The 20,455-nt window shown below is 38.0% G+C and overlaps 1 protein-coding gene across 2 annotated transcripts in view; it reads left to right on the plus strand.

Annotated features, from left to right (window-relative positions):
* Positions 1-20,455, plus strand: part of THOC1 (THO complex 1) — a 62,759-nt gene that overhangs the window by 5,405 nt on the left and 36,899 nt on the right. For both annotated transcript variants that reach the window (XM_036741391.1, XM_036741390.1), the window contains exons 2-4: positions 9,745-9,818; positions 9,908-9,968; positions 14,149-14,215. In XM_036741391.1, the coding sequence (XP_036597286.1) occupies positions 9,745-9,818; positions 9,908-9,968; positions 14,149-14,215 (202 nt within the window). The remainder of the gene's footprint in view (positions 1-9,744; positions 9,819-9,907; positions 9,969-14,148; positions 14,216-20,455) is intronic.

Consider the following 20,455-nt stretch of genomic DNA (forward strand, 5'->3'; position numbering starts at 1 on the left):
CCGACATAATACCTGGTACATAGTAGACAATAAATACTTGCTTGCTTAATAGAATGAATGTATCCTTTCCCCTAAGGACCATAGTAAATAAATATTTATTAAGTGCCTGCTAATGTGTCAGGGACTGTGCTAAGCACTGGGGATACAGAGAAAGGTATAAAATGGTCCCTGCCCTCAAGGAGCTCACAGTTTAACAGAAGAAAACAACATAAAACCAAGCTGAAAAGCTGGGGAGTAAGGTGGTAGGCTACCCAGTTGGGGCCAGCCAGGGTGGGAAAAGATGTGAGGAGGCAAGAATTTCATAGTAGATATCAGCTTGCCGAATGATGAGTTTCTGGAGGTGATCAAGTCCAGATGAGCAAATGCATGGGAAGTGATGAGAATTCTCTGGGTTCTGTTAAATGATAGAGGATCTGGGAGGACCTCTCCAATGTCCACTGTCTCCAGTCAGAGGTGGGAGGGACCCAGGGGCAAGGATGCCGAGGAGGCAGGAGTTTCAGAGTTGATTTTATCTTGCAGAATGATGAGTTTCTGGAGATGAGATATATATAGTCCAAGAAAGGAGACAGGTGGGAAATGATGAAGAGTATTCTCTAAGCACAGGAGGGAAGACAGTAAGAAACAGAATGACTAATAAATTCTTGTTGATTGATTATCCAGTGTCACAAGGTAGTAGTAAGCATGAGAGACAGGATTTGAACCCAAGTCCTTTGATCCTGGAGCCAGTGCCTTTCCACTGAACCTCTCAGCCTTTGGGACTGGATGGGGATTTAAGAATAATAGATAGCTTTTATATAGAGTTTTGAGGTTTTGCAAAGCATTTTATAACTTTTTATTTTCTTCTCATTACAACCATGAGAAGTAGGCGCTATTATCCCCACTTTACAGATGAGGAAAGTGATGCAGACAAAGGTTAAGTGACTTGTCAAGGATCACACAGCTACTTAATACTTGAGGCTGGATTTAAACTCAAATCTCCTTGACTATCTACTCTGTCCCCTAGCTGCCAGTGTTTGAGTCCTGCTTCTCACTTACTATCATGGTCAGGCCATTTAATCTCTTAAATCCCAAGGCAACTCCCTTAAACTTATAGTTACTGAGTTACCAGTCTTTATCAGCCTGGTACAGTGGAAATAGACCTGGTTATGAAGTCAAAGGAACTGGGTTCAAATCATAGGCTATGATATGTCCTACTTGGGCAGGTTTCTTAACCTCTCTGGGCCTCAGTTTCCTCTGTAACATGAGGGATTTGGGCTAAATGGCCTCTCTCTTCCATCCCTAAATCTATGATCCATGAATCTTTAGCTCAAGATTCCACATGATGAGTTTCTTACAGGTCTGGGTGCCAAAAAATGTGCAAAGCTTTGTTCTAGATCAGGGCTGTCCAAAATGCGACCCACCCTAGGGTTTATGTTGCCTGCCTACAAACATAGAAATTTACATAAATGCTAACCAAACCTGAGCTACCTACCGCTGAGCTCTCACTAAACTGGCAAATCAAAATATATTGTCTATTGTTTCAATAAAAACCTAAGGTGGGACAGCCCTGTTCTAGCTAGTGAAAATACAAAGGAAAAAAATGAAACCATTTCTGATCTTAAGGAGCTTCCTTCTGGGGAGATACAACATGCTCACAGAGTGTTACAAAGTACATAAAGTAATTTTAAGATATAAAAGAAGGTGCCAACAGGTTTTTGTAGGAAAGGGACAGGGAAAGTCTTGTAAGAACAAGGTAGCCACCTGAGCTGAGCTTTGAAGAAAGCTAGAGATTCAAATTGGAAAAAATGAAGATGTGATCCAGGCATGGTTTGTATAGTATCAGTAAATCCTATCATGAGATTATGGTGTGTGCAGTTGTGTTTCTGTTCCTTGAGTGCTAGAACTAGGTTAACTCATTTGTCAGTGAAGGATGCATATCTCTTAATAGATTCAACTGCCTCATTTTGAAAGTATTCATCTAAGAGCAGGAATCATTAAGCCAGCAATGTGGATTTCAGGTTGGAGAAGACTTCTAGAGTCCTCATTTTCCTGTGGCCAAGAATCTTTTAAAGTTGGAGTGCCTTTCTGTGGGGGAGAAAAGTGGATGGCTTAGGGGAAAGAGGAAAAACAATAGTAAACGTAGGGAACAGGATAACAAGGAGAGATTTCTTTTAACAGTGACTACAAAGCTTTTGGCATATACCTACAGGGCAATGTAAATTAGAGAATTTTAGTGTGTAGGTCATAAAATTAACATCCCCTTCCTCCAAAAAGCGCTAATGGTAGTTCAATGTAGAGTTGATAATCCAAGCTGCAACAGAGGTCCAAGCTCTAGGACTTTGTTGATCCCACAAAACCATAGAAATTGGAAGGGACAGAGCACCTTTGGGCTTTAGTATAAGAGAGAAAAAAATGTAAAACTAATGACCTCTTATCTACTTATATAAATATGGATAGTGAGAGGAATTGGGGGTTTGGAGGAATCACTGGAAAATCAACCCAGGGAAAGTTTGCAAAATTGTTCTATATAAGACATTGTTCAGAGTCTGAAGGAGCTTTCCAAAGCAAATGAAGTTTCAGAGGTTTTCCAGTAGCGTTTAAGCTGTGGTTGTACATATTTTCAGTAAAGGTATATGACTGCACTCTGCATACATACACTTGAGTTAATGTGGTGTAAAGAATAGTGTTGTTCACTGTAAAGTTAAAGTTGCATACGTCAACCTTTGATTCTACATGTGTCAGAGCAAATAAAAGCTGACAGTTTCAGTGAACTCTTATGTGTTCAAGTGAAAAAAAGGTAGGAGATGACTTTACTGATTCAGTGATTTAGATTTTGAAATTTGGTAATTGATTTTGTAGATTACAAAATTTCAGTAAACCCATTCTTATGCATGGCCAGTCTAAAACAGTGTTATAGCAGAGAGAGAGAGTGTTTACATGCATTGGGACTAGGATGGATTTTGTACAAATAATTTCCTCTCATAAGGAATCAAAGAATACCTGCATATGCTTTTCTTGACCTTTTTTTTTTTGAAACATTAAATTTTATTTCATTTTTATTTCTTTTACAGGCAAATTGTATTCAGTACTGTTTGGCGAATTGCAAATTATAATGGAACAGAAATGGGGTGCTAATATGATTCTAATACCTGTATCATAATTGGTGAGGTATTGGATCTAGCCTTTCCTTTGGTCATGAAGGAACAAAGACAATACAGCAGTAGAAATTAAGGCAAAGATCCTATTTGATCAGGATCCTTCTGTGCTTAATGTTAATCATAACCAGAATTGTTTGGGATTGATTTATAATTCCTTGACAAAAACACAATTCATGTTATATCTTAAAGGTGTCCCTCTCTACCCCTTTTACTTTAAATTCTTGACATTATGTATATGCTAGTCTAAATTGGAGAACCTCCAGCTACCTGAGTGTTTATAATAAGGTGTTATCAAATCAAAAGGGTGGCAGGGGGCCCACTGATGAAGGATGATGCTTACACAAGATGAGGGCACATGGTGCAAAATATATTGAGTAGAGCAGCTTCCACTCATGCCCCACTGGAGAGGTACCTTCAGACAGGCTCAGAAACACCCTTGTCCATTCCTAACCTTCAGGGCTGTAAGCATGTATGTCTTCATATATATAGTTTGTTGAGGCTTTGTTTGACCTAGCTTCCAACATTGAGAGCCCCAAATTAAAATTAATTTTTCCCTATAGAGTGCCTTTGATTAAGGCATATACACCCAATCCTGCTTTTTCAACTAGAACACAAGAAGATTGGTTCTATGATATGGGCATTGGCAGGGTCTCTAACATGTTCAGTACCTTCAGCCAGCCTCATAGAAGGGAGGAATGAGCCATTTCATCCATTCTTACAATGTCATCTGGCTTCTACCTCCCTAGAATACTGGGGTATCTGTCCCACTTAGGTAGTGTTATCAATTGAAAGGCTCACCTCTGATACCCTGCTATATGGTGAAGGAAAGAGAATGAAGAGTCAGGTAAGGAAGAGGTGGAGAGACTAGAAAGTGAAATAGCTAATCTCTTTTCCCGTCTTAAAACAAATAGGAAATTAAAATCTGTTAATACACCCTTTTGAATTCCTTTCCTATTCTCGGTAATGTTGAAGCAGTAGGACCAGATCTGGTTAAGAAAATATGGAGCATTTATGATTAGAGAAATGTTTTCATACAGTCATGGGACCCAGATCCATTTTTACAGCTAGACACTGCCTACAGATTATATATAGTCCTGGCCTAGAAGCCCCAAGGGGTAATCACCCTGGAAGAAGACATTGACCCCCAACAGTGATTTAACAAGATCTAGGAGACATCTCATTTTAGAGAAATTCTCCCAAGCACAGCTTAGGGTGGAAGAACACCTGAGATTTTCTGAAATAGAATACATAACTAATAGGATATTTGGATAGCAGGTCTAGACATTTTTGCTTTGAATTTTCCCCACCCCACCTCCTTTCCCTAATACATTAGAGCTTCTATAATTTGGATTGCAGAAATACCCAGTAGGATAATATTCAGCTGGCTCCATGACTTGGAGAAGAGTCACATCCAAGATTAAGATGGCTGACCTCTAAGAACCTATTGGGGGAAACCAAAGCAGTAATGTGGAATGGAACTAAGAGACAGTCTTTGGATTGCCTTTCCACTTTTTGTCTTCATTCCTAACTTGGTCTGTTCTGAGCTAGAAGGTAGGGCCTTGCCAGACAATCAAAACTCAGCTGGGTTGCCACTGAGACTGTTTTGGGTTTGTTCCTTCACATTAAAGAGGATAAAACTAGGATTGCCTTGTTCCTACAAAGGCAGAAGATCTATAAAAGGCCAGCAGATGTATGGACTTGGCCTGGAAGGTAACGGAACAAAAAGCAAAGGGATAGATTCAGCGAAGGACCTAGCAAAATATGTCCCACAAGACAATAGGGTCCCACAGTCCCAGGTTGATTAGATCTACTTTCTTGAGTTGGCCTATGTGAAGCAAAATAATCTGATTCTCCATAGTTTTCCTACTTTTGGCATCTAGAGGAAGTGTGGTATTAGTTACAGTTTGTTCACCGTGAATGTTAATTAGATGGTGGATCTTCTTCTGGACTTTCTGGGGCATAGGGAACAGATTTGCTTCAGATATCCCCATGGTAGGGGAAGAGCTGGTGAGCAATAAATGTATCTAAATTATCTGGAGAAAAATGGTCAGTGTAGTGGCATGATGGGGGTTGGGTCTTCTTACTCATGGTAGGTTCTTTCTGTAATGTTCAGGGATAGGTGTACCTGACCATAGGAAGAATAACCCCCAATAAAGGGCAGTAGGGTTGGGGGTTGGCACCTTCTGACCAGGGAGACAGCCATATAATTTGTCAATGGTTTTGACCATCAGGCTGGACTCTTTCCACCCTTTCTCCCTAGAGGGGATTCCTATTTAGGTCCACAACCTTGTGTGGGAAAAAGAAAGAGTAACTTGGCACCAGTTGGCTCTTTTCTGTGGAGTTGGCCTGCTCTATGTTCTCCTTGGAGGACATGATCCACCATCTAGGAACTGTACAGTTCATCTACCTATTGTCCAAAACTGAGGATCATGAACAAGACTGGACAGCCGCAGCGGAACTGGACAACAGCTTTGGTGGAAGTAATTCTATGTGCATCAAAGACAGTGATTCTATTAATACTTCAGGCATATTTTGTGTGCCTTTGTTTTAGATTTTCTTAGCTTCTATATTAGAATGGTTTTATGTTTGTGGAGGTGAGTTGCTTTTTAAAGAGCCAATGCCACAGACTTAGAAGGAACCTCAGTGGATGTACCGTTATCAGTAAAGAAATGGAATGATACTGTCTGGCCAAATGGATTCCTTTTCCCCAGAAGGACTAATAGATGCAGTTAGACAGAAACAGCTTGAAAAACTAATGAATCCATAAATGCAGATGCCACCAAAGGAATTTGAACAACCCTTGTGTAAAGCCTTGCCTAGCATCCTCCTGATTGGTGTGTTAGAAGTCCCTGGGAAATGTCGGCTTATCCTAAATTAGAGTATTTGGAAGGACTCTAAATCCCTCTCCTGTCTGTTGCTATGTCTATTTGCTTTTGCCACTCAGACCTACCCTATAGTTTTGGTTAAAACTGAGTCTCTTGAACTATATCACATTTATTGCTTTTCCCCTCTGAGAACAAAAGCAACTGAGAAACCATATTAACTTCTAAAAATGAGAGCTGCTTCACTAAGTAGTGTGGCTTCACAAGAGGTCTTTTAGCAAAAGACATAAGTTGGACTAGGTTGCTTCTGAAATCCAACTCCAAGATTCTGTGATATTTAGAATTTTAGTCAGAATTTGAGATCTGGAAGAGATTTTTGTGATTCCCTAGTCCAAACTGGAACATAAAGTGGTTGAATGACTTGCCCAGTGTCACAGTTGTAGAGCCAGCTTTGGCACCTAGGCCTACTGATGTGGTCTACGTTGGAAAAAATAACTCTTGAATCATAGACTTTTAGAGTTGAAATGAACCCATCTTAACAGATAACTCAGGTTGGGACCTGACACATAAATTCTTTTTCTGTGATTCTTGACCAGTGATCAGCCTTCGATTGAAGGCTCCACTGCCTTTCAAGACTAGTAATTGTATTTCTAGATATTCCTAAGTTATGAAGTTCTTCCTAAAAAAAATCTGAATCTCAGTAACTTCCACCCATTGGTCTTAGTTTTCTTCCTCCAGAACAAAACAAAAAGAATCCTAATTTGTCTTCTGTGATCCTTCAGATACTTGAAGACTAAAGTCTTCTCTTTAAGCCAAACATCCCCTATTCTACTGATTCTTATGTGACTCAATTTCCAGTCTTATCCAGACACACTCATGCTTGACCTTGTCATTAAAATGTTTCATTTAGAACTGGATACATTTGCCAAGTATGGTCTGAAGAGGACATGGTATAGGATTCACTCCCTAAATGCATCCTAAAATCATATTAGTTGTTTTGGCTACCATTTTCTACTGTTGAATAATATAAGATTTCCATCCACCAAAAATCTGAGTTTTCTTATGAACTGCTTCCTAGCTATATCTCATCTGTACTTGAATAATCAATTTTCTCAATTGAAACATAAGACTTTACATTTGTTCCTATTACACTATTGTATATGGCCTTTTGTTCTAGCCTGTTGGAATTTCTTTAGATCCTGATTCTCTTGCCCGTTGTGTTAGATATGCTTTTCAATTTTATGCCACTTGCAAGTTTGATATGGTTGTTTTCTATGTCTTCATCCAAGTTGTTGTTTTTTTTAAAAGGCAAAAGACAAACTATGTGGCTCATCATTAGAAATCTCCCTCCAGGCTGACACAACTATCATTTTCTAAATTGAGTTCTTCAGCCAATCCAGTTTCCATTTAACTGTATTGTTATTTAGTCCATCTCTGTATTTTGTCCGCAAGAATACTGAGAGACTTTTTCAAATGCCTTTCTCAAATCCCGGTACATTAACATGAGAGAAGCAGCAGGTGTTGTGGAAAGTAATAATTTTAACATTTCTATAGTGCTTTAGTAATTGCAAAGTATTTTATATGTATTAATTTCCTTTAATTCTCTTAACAGCCCTGTGAACAAGATACTACTGTTATCTGTATAAATAGTATAACAGGCTTAGAAAGATTAAGGAAGTTACCTAGCTAATGAATATCAGAGGTAGGATTTGAACCCATGTTCTTCTGACTCTGAAGTCCAGGGTTCATTCCAATATACCATGCTTCTAGACTTAGAATCTGGCAAGACCTGCTTTAAATCCCATCTCTGTCATTTACTATTTGTATGAGCATAGGCAAGTCACTTGACATCATTGGGCCTTGGTTTCCTCCTCTATTAAGTAGGGATAATAATACTTTACTTGTCTTTTTCTTTTCTTATTTTTCTTAATGAGGGGAGGTGGGAAGGAGAAAAAGCAATTTTTTTAATGAAAAAAATTTAAAAATTTTTAAGAGATAATACCTTTAGTATTTGTCTCGCAGGGTTGTTTTGAGATGCAAGTGAGATATGGATAGTAAAACACTCTGCAAACCTTAAAGTATTGTCAACTATTATTTTATTTTTCTGACCTAACAGGCTATTTTTCTGATCATCCTATAAGAAAAGGAAAATGAAATAAGGTCAATCTGTTCACAGCCTACCCTTTTAAATGCCACAAACTGTTCCTTAAACAGTCATTTTAGAATTTTGCCATAAATCAGCATCAAAGTCACTGGCCCATAAGTTGAAGGATCTTTTTTTCACCTCTTTGAAAAATCAGCTCGTTTGGTTATCTCCAGTCTCAGAAAACTCACCTCATCTCAGTGATTACTTATATGTCATTGACAGAAGTTTAGCAGTCAGCATCTGTGTTGGCAATCAAAATGGGCTCTTAGCACTCAGTTCAACCAAGTGCCCTTGAAGAGTTTGGCCTTTATTTCCTTGATTAAATTAGGAGTCCTTGATGACCTCCTTGCCTCAAGGGAAAGCCTAGTTTACATGGGTTTGAGTGACATGTTGGCGACATCAGAGGCTTTTAGACCACGTGGGTTTAAGTCGCATCTTTGTGACAATTTTAGGTCACGTGGGTGAGTCGCATGTGTGACTCACCCTTGACCCTGAAAGAGATATAAAACCAGGGGCTGGCTTTCTCTTTTTCAGAGCTCTGACCCACAGCTGTGGTGGCAAGGGTGACTCTGGGCCAGGGCTTGTTATGAGCTCCCAGGCTTAGATGTTGGGAACTATGAATTGTATTTGGCCTGTTTGTTGATGTTTGTAATTTGTATTTGCTCTGAAGTTCAGAGTGCTGGCTTTTTCCTCTGAACTAAGTGAATGGTATTTGTATGCTGAATTAAAGTAAGCTTGTTAACCCTGTAACATTGCTTTCCTTAGTAAAGCAGATCAAAAGCACCTGGGCTTGCAGCGTTCTGTGAGCTGGTTGTTGTTGGTTTTACACCCCCAACAGCAGCTGCTAGCTGGATTGTTGAAACAGCATCCACAAGATCGGTGAATATTGTAGGATGTGAAGTGTCAGGCCCAATTATCTTGAACTCCTTGAGGGAGTTAGGTACTCCTCTACCCTCTCTTTTCTTGTCTTGGGTTAGATTACTCTCTAACCATATACTTCTCCATCTGAAAAATCACTTTTAAAGGAAAAACTATAAAGAGTAATTATTCCTTCTTTTAGCCATTTGTATCATTGTGGAAGAAACAAGTTCCTTATTTTCTTCTACTTGTCTCAATATAGCACTCCCCAAAACCATGTCCTTTTTATTCTTAGCATGTATAGCAAGCGTCAGGTTGTACTATATTTGATGCTATTCTTATAAGGTCTGTGTTTTTTCTTTTGGCATTTGTTTAATTATTCTCATCCTCCCTTTCTTTTGTCTTTTAAAATTCACACTTATCAGTTTCCCATGGAATTATACCAGCCTCTTATGTGCTCCTCTTTGGTCACAAATTATTCCATTATCATAATTTTCTTGAGCCCTCCTCCTTGAACTGATGTTCCTTTTAAAAAGGAAAAAAAAAAGTCACACATGTATATAGTACTTTATGTTTTACAAATCATTTTTCTTGCTATAATTTTATGAGGTAGACAGAGACAGCATAGTAAAGAAAAAAGCATTTTTAGGGAAAGCTCAACAGGATGTTTTCCTCCAATACTTATCCATAAGAGTACTTTTCAAAATTATGTGTGGAGATGTTTTGTTTTTCTGTCAACCACCAAAATCTTTCCACGGATTTATCACTTTTATTTTCCTAGAATTCTACCAGAGACGCCTTGATCAACAAAAATATCAAGCCATTATTGAGTACCTTCAGCCAATTAGCTGGAAGGTAAGAGCATCCATCTCTATCATTGCACACCAAAGTTTTGTGTTTGTCTGAGCTCTTAACAAAATAAGGTTTTGTTTTGTTTTTGATAGTGAAAATGAGAAAAAATGTACTCTCGATCAAGCTTTCAGAGTTATTCTAGAAGAGGAAATTGTAAGTATACCTTTTTGCTACCAAATCTTAAAATTTTGCTGGCAAACTAATGAGTTATTTAAAAGTTACTTCTGTTTTAAGATGAATAATTTAGTTTAAAATGAGAACCATTTTGAAGAATAACTCGGGACAAGAGGCTGCATTGTATGAGGCAGCATTTCTTAAGTTGTGGGTCAAGACTCCATGAGGTCTCAAAAAATTTGGCAACAGTAAAAGATTTCTGAACATGTAATGACCAAAAATTAATTAAAAATCAAATGTGTAGCAAATCTGAGGTGTTTCTGACAGTGTTTGCCCGTGTTGCGTTGCTCAGTTTCACTGCAACCTTGGTTCTGAACACACACAGCATGCACACTTTGCACTGTACATGCATGCCCTCAGGCCATGCAACAAACCAAACCCAAAAAGACGATGTGTATGGAAAAAGTTTAAAAACACCTGGTATAGTGGATAGAGTGCTAGGCACCATACTTGGAATCACGAAGAAAGACCCAGGTTCATAGCAGGCCTAACTGTGTGACCATGGGCAAGTTACTTAACTTCTTTGGGCTTCAGGAACTACTCTTAAGATTCTATATTATAAATGGTGTGGGGTGTGTGTGTGTGTGTGTGTGTGTGTGTGTGTGTGTGTGTGAGAGAGAAAGAGAGACCTGCCTCCGTGAAGTAAATTGCCATATCAGTGAAATTACAGGTCTGTGATGATTATTACTTTTTCTTATATATTTAGGCCAGTTTGTCATAGTTAACTGTGTTATAATTGACATAGCTATTTCTGAACTAGTTTGAGTAGTACCCACTAAATATTTGGCAGTTCATAGGCATTGTAAAAGCCTAAGACAATAAATTAGACTACCCCATTCAAGGGAAACTTAAGATTTTAAAGAATATCCAAAGATTTATATAGCCCAGGATGTCATTAAAGGAAGGGCATCTCATTCAATGATACCAGCAGTGGAATAAATTTATAGAGGCCAAAAAAGTCTATCTGAGACTGGGTGAGTAACCTTTTTTCCATTAGAATACCAAAGTGAGTGTTCTAAGGTGAGTGTTCACCGGTAAGGCACCTGTCAGGAATAGCAAGAATTTTTTATGTAATATTTTTAAAAGATTATATTTTCCCCACCATCTGTGTGTGTACATGTCAAGAGAAAGAACAAAAATGTTTTGCCAAAATTAAGTACATTAATTAAGAAGTGAAAACAGTTCTTTGATATATTTACTCGTGCTTTTGTGAACTAAGAACTTGATGCTTAATTACAGCACTGTTGTCTTCAGGTGTCGATAGTTTTCCAATGGGCATTTGTTTTTTGTGATCATGGGCATGTTTGGATTCAAATCATAGGTTCGTAGTAGCCTTCTGAACTGCATAAGCTGCACTTTGTGTTTTGGAACAGTTTTTCTAAGTAACTATGTTACAATCACTGCTGTTATGGTAAAGGGGGAAAAAAACAGTGGCTACATAATCACAGAGAAACCAGAATGACATTACTCAACTACAAATCTATAACAAATTGTGATATATGATTGTAATGGAATGTTACTATGCTATAAGAAATGATGAGCAAGCTGATTTCAGAAAAACCTGGAAAGACATATATGGACTGATGGAGAGTAAAGTGAAGCAGAACCAAGAGAAACAGCAGTACTGTACAATGGCCAGCTGTGATTGAATGACTTAGCTATTCTTGCAATACAATGATCCAAGACAGTTCCAACAGATAAAAAATGCTATCCGCCTCCAGAGAAAGAACCAATGGAGTCTGAATGCAGATCCACGCATACTATTTCTCACTTTATGTATTTTTTTGTGGTTTTGTTTTTTCTTCAGGTCTGTGTCTTCTCTTACATGACCAATATGGTTTTAAGAAACCAAAACTATGAATCTATATTCAATCTGTGAACATAGCACCTTAGTTTATTTTAGCTTATTTTCAAAGGAGCACTTTAGTTTAGTTTAGATAAGTGTCTAAAACAGCCAAGTTGGAGATCACAAAAGGCTATAGGTCTTCCTCCCCAGGATAGCCTTTTCTGCACTGCAGTAGCCATTCATTTATATTGTTCAAGAGGAAGCGGGCTAAGTGGATGGGATTGTGTGGATGTGAAGGCATATCTTATCCATTACTACTTGCCTTATACTACTTGTTCTGGACTATGGTACAGTTGATTGTTTCAGTCCCAAAGCAAATACAAACCTGTTTTCCTTTCCCTTTTCTTGGAATATCCTGAATATTCAAATTGTCTAACAATTCAGATTAGAATAAATTAGTAACTGTCCCCATGTCACACATACTGTTAGAGTATGGCATTACACAATGAGAAACAAGATAATATTGCTAGACTTTATTAAATCACTAAAAACTTAAACTATTCTTTGATGTGTTTTAGGAGTATATACTTAATCGTTTTTACTTGGAGACAAATGCTTTTAAGTAGAAAAAAAATTTCAGTTAAATGTAAGGATTAAATCTAAGGACCTATGATTTTGCTGATATAGAGAACAAATGACTAGCCAGTGGTCATTCAGGCACTATAGGTCAGATCTGGGACTTGAAATCAGGTCTTCCTGACTTCAATACTAGCACTCTTACTATACCACACTGCTTTTTATTCTAAACATAGTCTTTTAGAAAAATTTTTGTTGATCATAGAATTTAAATCTACAAAGGAATTCAACAGCTCTTTAGCCTAACCCATATTCGAAAAGGAATCCTCACTATCACATACCCAGTAAGTGGTTATCCAGGCTTTCTGTTTGAAGGCTTCCAGTGAGGAGAGAGCTCACTGCTTCCTGAGGCAGGGCATCTCACTTTTGAATAGCTCTAGGTGTTTGGAAGTTTTTCTTTTTATCTAGCCTAAATTTGATTAGTTGTAACTTCTGCTTATTGCTTTTGGTTCTGTCCTCTGTGGTCAAATGGGACATGTCTCATCCCTTTTATACATCCCTTCAAAGACTTGAAGACAAGTCTTTTCTTCTTCAAGCTAAACATCTCCACTTCCTTTAGTTGGTCCTTCAAATGTCATGAACTCAAGGCACTTCTTCATCCCCATTTCCCTCCTGGACACCTTCCAACTTTAATGTGTCCTTCCTAATAAATTGGTACTCAGAAGTGAACATAATATGTTTTATTTTAAAAACAACAGACAATTTCCAACAAACTCCTGCAAAAGTGTAGTAAATATTTAAGCAAAACTACCAAATAACATGATCATTTTATGCTTTTGGAGTTAAAAATAGTCTTTTTATTATAAATTAACCTATTCTTAGAATATTTTGTGAGATCATATTATGTGATATTAACATGAGCATTTTAAGTTAACTTTTGAAATATTGCTTAATGAGAAAATGTTGAACTTCTGTACACCAAAATGGTACAAGATCTTATATTGTCTTTTGATATGTTACTGAGTTTTGATTATCATAACTTTTTATTTATTATAATGTATATTTTTTGGTGTGGTATTGGATAATAAATTGACATTTATATAGAACTTTAAAATTTGCAAAACTCATTGGAGTTTCTTAACCGTTATATGAAGTAGGTACTATAAGTGCTATTATCTCTTGTTTTACAGAGAAGGAAACATTCTCAGAGAGGTTAAATGACTTATCCATTCATACAGCCATTAAATGTTGGAAGCAGAATTTGAATTCATGTCCTAAGACTCCAAGCCCAGCACTCTGTGTACTATTTTGCTAACAGCCAAATAAATTAATTATGGGGCAGCTAGGTGTTTCAGTGAAAAGAGTGGTGCCAGGGCTGGAGTCAGGAAGACTTACTTTCCTGAGTTCAAATATGGCCTCAGACACTTATTAGATATGTCACCCTGGGCAAGTCACCTACCCCTGTTTGCCTCAGTTCCTCATCTGTAAAAGGAGCTGAAGAAGGAAATGGCAAATAGCTAGTATCTTCACCAGGAAACCCCAGAAGGGACCAACAAAATAAATTGAGAAAGTTACGTAGTGCTTATATCCCTTAATATAAATGTAAGAAAGTAATCCGTCAGGATTGTTTGGTTTGTAGGAAAGTGGCAGGAAAGTCTTGCTTATATGTTAGGCAGTGGCTAAAAGGATTGTAATTAAAGTAATCTTATGGTGAGAAATGATACTTTTTAAGTAAATAGTCATCAAATTATTGCAAAACATTCTTATTTCGTTTTGGTCTTTTTCCTTTGTCGGTAGATAACCCGTGCATCATGTGAAAATGTTTTGGCTATTATTTCTCTTGCTATTGGGGGAGTCACTGAAGGTATGTATTTTTCATAGATTAATCTGATGAGTGAGAAATTTGATTTTAACCTTTTTCCCTTCTTTCTCTCAGTCTTTTCCAATCATGACCATTCTTCAAAGCCCATCTCAAATGCCACATCTATAATTCTAGCAATGCTGATCTACAGTGATCTCTCTCCAGTTCCTTACCTCCATTGTACTCCCATGCTACACATTTTAATGCTTAATCATGTTTGTCTTACCCAATTTTTAAATTGTTGTGCATATATATAATTCTTGTCTCAATTAAAATGCAAGTGTTACGCTAGTAAAATTGGTGACACATGCAATTCTTGCATCCCCCATAATTTCTAGAATGGTATTTAGGCACATAATAAATTCTTATCACATTACTCTGTCCAGATCCTTCATTTGTCATCCTCTGACCTCTAGATTGAGTATAATACATGTCTTTTCATGGTCTTACTTCCTATCCCAAACCCCACCCTCATCCTTAGTCCCTCAAGCAGATGAATCTTTGATGCCTTAGCTTCTTAGTTTATCTACTTAGAAAACCTCCAACTGCTATTTCAGTCTGCCTTATCCACCCACAGGGGAGCTCATACCTGTATATCTACCCTAAACTTCCACTTGTAGTGCCTTGAAAACCTACAGTCCCTTCTCTGTCCCTGCTAGCGGCTCCATCCTAAACAGGATCTTTGTCTTCACCACAACCAGTTTTTCCATTAGTCTGTTGCTACTTTTCTGGTCTCACCTTGCTCGTTTTAGTCTTGAACATAAAGTTCTCTAATATTCCAGTGCATCTGGGTTCTCATCAGTGTGGACATTTCCTTCAGGTGATGCAGATCAGAAACTATCCACACTTGCCCATCCTGTGCAGTTACTGTCTGTACCCTCTTGTAAATCCACAAATTGGGGAGGGTGCAGTCGATGGTAGGGAATCTTACTAATGTGCTAGGGGGTCTTTGTTATATTCTCTTGGCAATATGTGGCTTTGATTGAGCATGTGGGTTGTCTCAATTATCTTTTATTTTTTTTTTTGGTCATATATGTCTCCAACTTCATCCTTCACACTGCTTTTGAGAAATTCTTCATTTGTAAAATGTGGCAGCATGCTCATGCTCACTATGAATATCTCCATTTGCCTTTGGGTGATCCTCAACTTCATTTCCCCTGAGACTATTATATAATTCACAGCCATATAACATTACCAGAAGAATAGTATTATTAAAAGATGGACCTTTGTTTCTGAGACAAACTTGAGGTGATTAAAAAACAATTCAATCTATTTTCTTCCTCTTAAATTCTGAGTCCAGTTCATTGTCCATTTGCGGTATCTCTCCAAGATATACATTATGAAGGATGTGCTCTATGGATTGTCCATCTAGCTACATATCAGAGTTTGGTCAATATTCAGTCAATAATCATTTATTAAAAGTACCTACTATGTGCCAGGTGCTGTGTTAAGTGCTAGGTATTGGAAAAAAAAAGGTATGTCTCTTTTTTTGAGGAACTCACAATCTAACAGAAGAGACAATATGCAAATAACTGAATAGGAAATAATTAGCAGAAGGAATTAAAAGGGATTGGGAAAGGCTTCCTGTAGAAGGTGGGATTTTGGCTGGGACTTGAAGAAAGCCAGGAGGTGGAGATGAGGAGGGGAGAACATTCCATGTATGAGGGACAGCTAGTAAAAATTTATGGAGTTGGATGATGGAGTATCTTATTTTAGGGATACCAGGGAGTCTAATGTCATTAGATCATGGAGTATTGTGTGTACTGAGGTGGATGGGGAGGGAGATGATATATAGGTAAGGTATAAATAGACTGAAAAGGGTTTAAATGCCAAACAGAGGGTTTTATATTTGGTCATAGAGGTGATAGGGAGCCACTAAAGTTTATCAAGGTGAGAGTAATGGCATGGTAAAACTTGTACTTTGGAAAGATCACTTTGACTACCTAGTGTAGAATCTACTGGAATGAGGAGAGACTTAAGGCAACAGGAAAAGATATTGAGTTCAGTTTTGGACATGCTGAGAAGCAGAGCTAAGATGGCAGAGAAAAGGCTTGGAAGTTGCCTAAACTCTCCCCAGTTCCCCTCGAAACAACTAAATCTTGCCTCAAAACGAATTCTGGAGTGACTGAACCCAGAGAAGGATGAGGTGAACCAATTTTCCAGCCCAAGATAACTTAGAAGGACAGCAGGAAAGGTCTGTCTCATTTGGGTAAAAGCGGAGAGCCCCCACTCCCCAGCGCAGACAGTGTCCAGTCAAGTCAGTGGGAGAGCCCTGGCCCCAGTTCAGCAGGCCACCTGTGTTCCAGCCCTCTTGCCCTGGCACAGCAGGCAAGCTACCAGCCCTGTAGGCCCTGGTGCAGCAAGCCAGGCCCAGTGTTCCCTCCAGCCCAGAAGTAGAATTCACTTTTAAAAGTCAAGAAATAGACTGGAAATTGAGCAAAAAAACAAACAACAACAAAAAAAGCCCTGACCATAGGTAGCTACTATAGCTACAAGGAAGATCAAAACACAGACTCAGAAGAGGATAACAATGTCAAAAGGCCTATATGCAGAGCCTCAAAGAGAAATATGAATTGATCTCAGGCCCCAAAAAATCCTTCTGGAAGGAGCTCAAAGAAGATTTTAAAAATCAAATAAGTGACATAGAAAGAAAGGTGTACATGTTGAGTTTAAGGCATCTACAGGATATCCAGTACAGGATACCTAATGGGCAGTTAGAGGTGTGAGACTAAAGGTCAGTAGAGAGGTTAGGGCTAGACCAATAGATTGGAGAATCATTTGCATAGTAATGGTAATTGAATCCTTGGGAGCTGGTGAGATCACCAAGTAAAGTATTTTAGAGGGAAAAGAGAAGAGGGCCTAGGACAGAGCCTGGGAGAACACTCATATTTGGTAGGTATGACCTGGATAAGATCCAGAAAAGGAGAGCTAGAAGGAATGGTCATAGATGAATAGGAGACAAACCAGGAGAGAGTACACCAAAGATCTTGAGAATAGAGAATAATAATAAGAAGAAGGTGCCTGGACAATGTCAACAAGGATGAGGAAAGGGAGAAAAAGCTATTAGATTTTGCAAGTAAGAAATCATTAGGAACTTTGGAGAAAGCAATTTCAGTTGAAAGATGAGGTTGGAAGCCAGACAGTAAAGAGTTGAAAAGAGAGTGAGAAGAAAAAAAGTGTAGGCATCCATTGTAGATGACCTTAAAGTTTTGCCCCAAAAGGAGAGATATAGGATGATAGCTAGCAGGGATAGAAGGATCAAATGAAAGTTTTTGGAGGATTGGGGAGACATGGACCTGTTTGTATACAGACAGAGGTTAAAGATAAGTGAGAGAGTGGCAATGATAGAGGGAGTAGTCTGTTGGAAGAAGAAGGGATGGAATGAAATCACTTGTATACCTTAGAAGGGTAAACCTGCATAAGGAAGAGAAGATGTCAGAAGCATCTGAGTGATGTGAGATGAAGAGGAGAAGAAAAAAGGGAGCTCTTGGTGAATGTCTTTTTTTCAGTAAATATGAGGCAAGATTCTCAGTTGAACTGTGTAGGAGCCATGAAAATTTTAAAGAAGGATGAAAAAGTTAGGAAGAGCTGTTGTGAGTTTAAGAGTGGGATTAATTAGGGAAGCATGAAAGGATTGCCATACATCAGTGAGAGCCCCGTTGAGATTATGTAACATAAATTTGGGGCAACTAGGTGGCAGAATGTTTAGAGTACTAGACTTGGATCAGGAAAACCTGAATTCTAATTCTTCTGACTCTTCCTAACCCAGTGACCCTGGGCAGTTCATGTAACCTCTGTGAGCTTTGGTTTCCTCATCTGTAAAATGGGGATAATAATAGCACCTACCTCTTAGGGTTATTGTGAAGGTCAGGCAAGATAAGATATGTTTAGTGCTTTGTAAACCTTAGATAACTATATAAATGTGATGATAATGATGTCATTCTTGCCCAAATAAAACTCCAGGTCTTGATACTCAGAACGTCTTTATTCTGACTTCAACTTCTATTTCCCAGCCTAATTTTTCACATTTTCCCCTTCAATTTTGGAACTAGGATAAAATAAACTCTGCCCTTTTTCCTGGAAGGATTATGTCAATCTACTACCATGTAGCCCCACTCACTATCCCTATTATCTTTCAGAACCAAAGTACCCCTTCTTAGTCACTTTTCTCCTAAGTGGGTTGTCTCCCTTCTTAGAATTTAAGCTCCTTGAAGGTAGAGACCTTTTTTGCTTTTGTTTTTGTAACTCTATCACATAGGTTCCCAAACTTATTTGGCCTACCACTGCACCCTTTAAAAAAAAATTGGGGGGGGAGCGTGGTGCTCCAAAAGTCTGCTTTTTAACCCTTTAATGTTTTAAATGTGTCATTTCAAAAAAATATAAAATGTTTATTTTTAAATGACATCTTAAATTTAATAATTTATTCTAAATTTGTGGGTTTTTTTTTCACATATTCCTGCCCATGCATACTGGACTTCCCGACAAGAGCAACATGCTTGCTTGCCTACACTTGTTTATTAAGATCTATCAGCCAGACTTGACCACTGATTGGTTATAACTTGGATTGTGTGTGTTTATTTGGAAAACAGTGTAATCACTACTACTTTAAATCTGTTACACAACAGATGAAACATGTCTGAATGGTTTTTCAAAATTGTCTTCTCTTTCCTTATGTTTCCACTGCCCCCTTATTTTTATTCAATGCACCTCACCCGCTGCCCCCCCCCACCCCCCGGCTACTACCTACCACCCCCCTGGATCATTCCAGCTCCCCCCAGGGAGCTGTATTACCCACTTTGGGAGATACCTTGGACAATACTTAGTGTTTAGTAAGGGGATAGAGACTGGGACTAAACTTGTTAATTGCTAAATACAGAAAACTCCCAAATGAAGAAAGATCCTTCTAGCAAGGCAGATTGGTACTTTCTTTGCAACTTTGTAGTGTTAGAGAGTGGTCTAAAGAACTGCTAGATTAAGTGACTTTGCCTGGGTCACATAGCTGTATATGTCAGAAGGTGGTCTTTGAACCTAGGTCTTTGTACCTTCAGAGGCTGCTCTTATCCATGACACCATGCTTCAAGTCTTTTTTTATTTTTATTTGTATCCTAAGCACTTGGTACAGTGCTTGGCTTATAATAGGAACTCAATAAAAGTTTTTCCAGTCATTCATTCACACAGTGTATTTTTGCCAAACTTGAATGCTTTCATTCTCCAATAACATTCCATCCTTAACCTTTATGAATTTATTAAGCTGTTCTCCATGCTTGAAATGTACTTCCTTATCATCCATCTTTAAACATGCTTTTCTTTTTTCAAACCATACGTTAGGTGTCACTTCGTATGTGAAGCTTTCCTTGATTCCCTCCTCACTCATCAAAAGATGTTTCTTCTTCCTCAGATTTTCTTAGAGGTCTTTGCCTAGATCTTTCCTTTGTGTCTATCATAACAAACCTTGTGTCTATCCGTGTACCTGTATCCATTCCAATTAAATGTAAGTGCTTTGAGGATTAGAACTGTATCATTTTTATCTTTTTATGCCCCTGGATCTTAGAATGGTGCTTTGCATGTTGTAGGGCCTTGATAAATGTTTGTGGAATAGTAGTCATTCAGTAACCCATTTTTGAATTGGATTAAGCACCTCTCATAGCAATTAACTTGTATTCTTGTTTTTTATTGGTTAAATATATGTTCATTGAAGAATTGAAGTATTTGTAGGGAAAGGTGGTATTTAACAATTGAAATAAACTAACTGTGGTATTAAGTGTAGTTAATATTTTTCATTTTTAATAATATTGAATTTAGGTATGTATGTTTACCAATTCATGTATTTATCAAAAAATATTTATTGCCTATTCATATGTTAACTGACTTCCTTTAGGTTCCAGCTAAAATCCCACCTTCTGCAAGAAACCTTTTCATATCCCCTCTTAATGCTAGTGCCTTCCTTCTAAAATCACCTCCAGTTTATCTAATCTATGTCTTTTTTGTATACAGTTGTTCACATGTTGCCTTTCCCATTAGACTGTGCTTCTATGGAGCAGGGACTGTCACTTGGCATATAGTAGCACTTAATAAATGCTTCCTGATTTGATTTGATAGTGAAAGCACCAAGTCCAATTTATGTCATACAATTAGTAAAAGATAATAAGGAAATGCTTGTTTTAGTATTCTTGTGGCCCTTGTGGGGGAAGTGACCTATTAATTTTTTTATTTGCAGTTCTACCAAATCACCTCTTATAATTA

Source organism: Trichosurus vulpecula, chromosome 1, assembly GCF_011100635.1.
Source record: "Trichosurus vulpecula isolate mTriVul1 chromosome 1, mTriVul1.pri, whole genome shotgun sequence".
NCBI classification, from domain to species: domain Eukaryota; kingdom Metazoa; phylum Chordata; class Mammalia; order Diprotodontia; family Phalangeridae; genus Trichosurus; species Trichosurus vulpecula.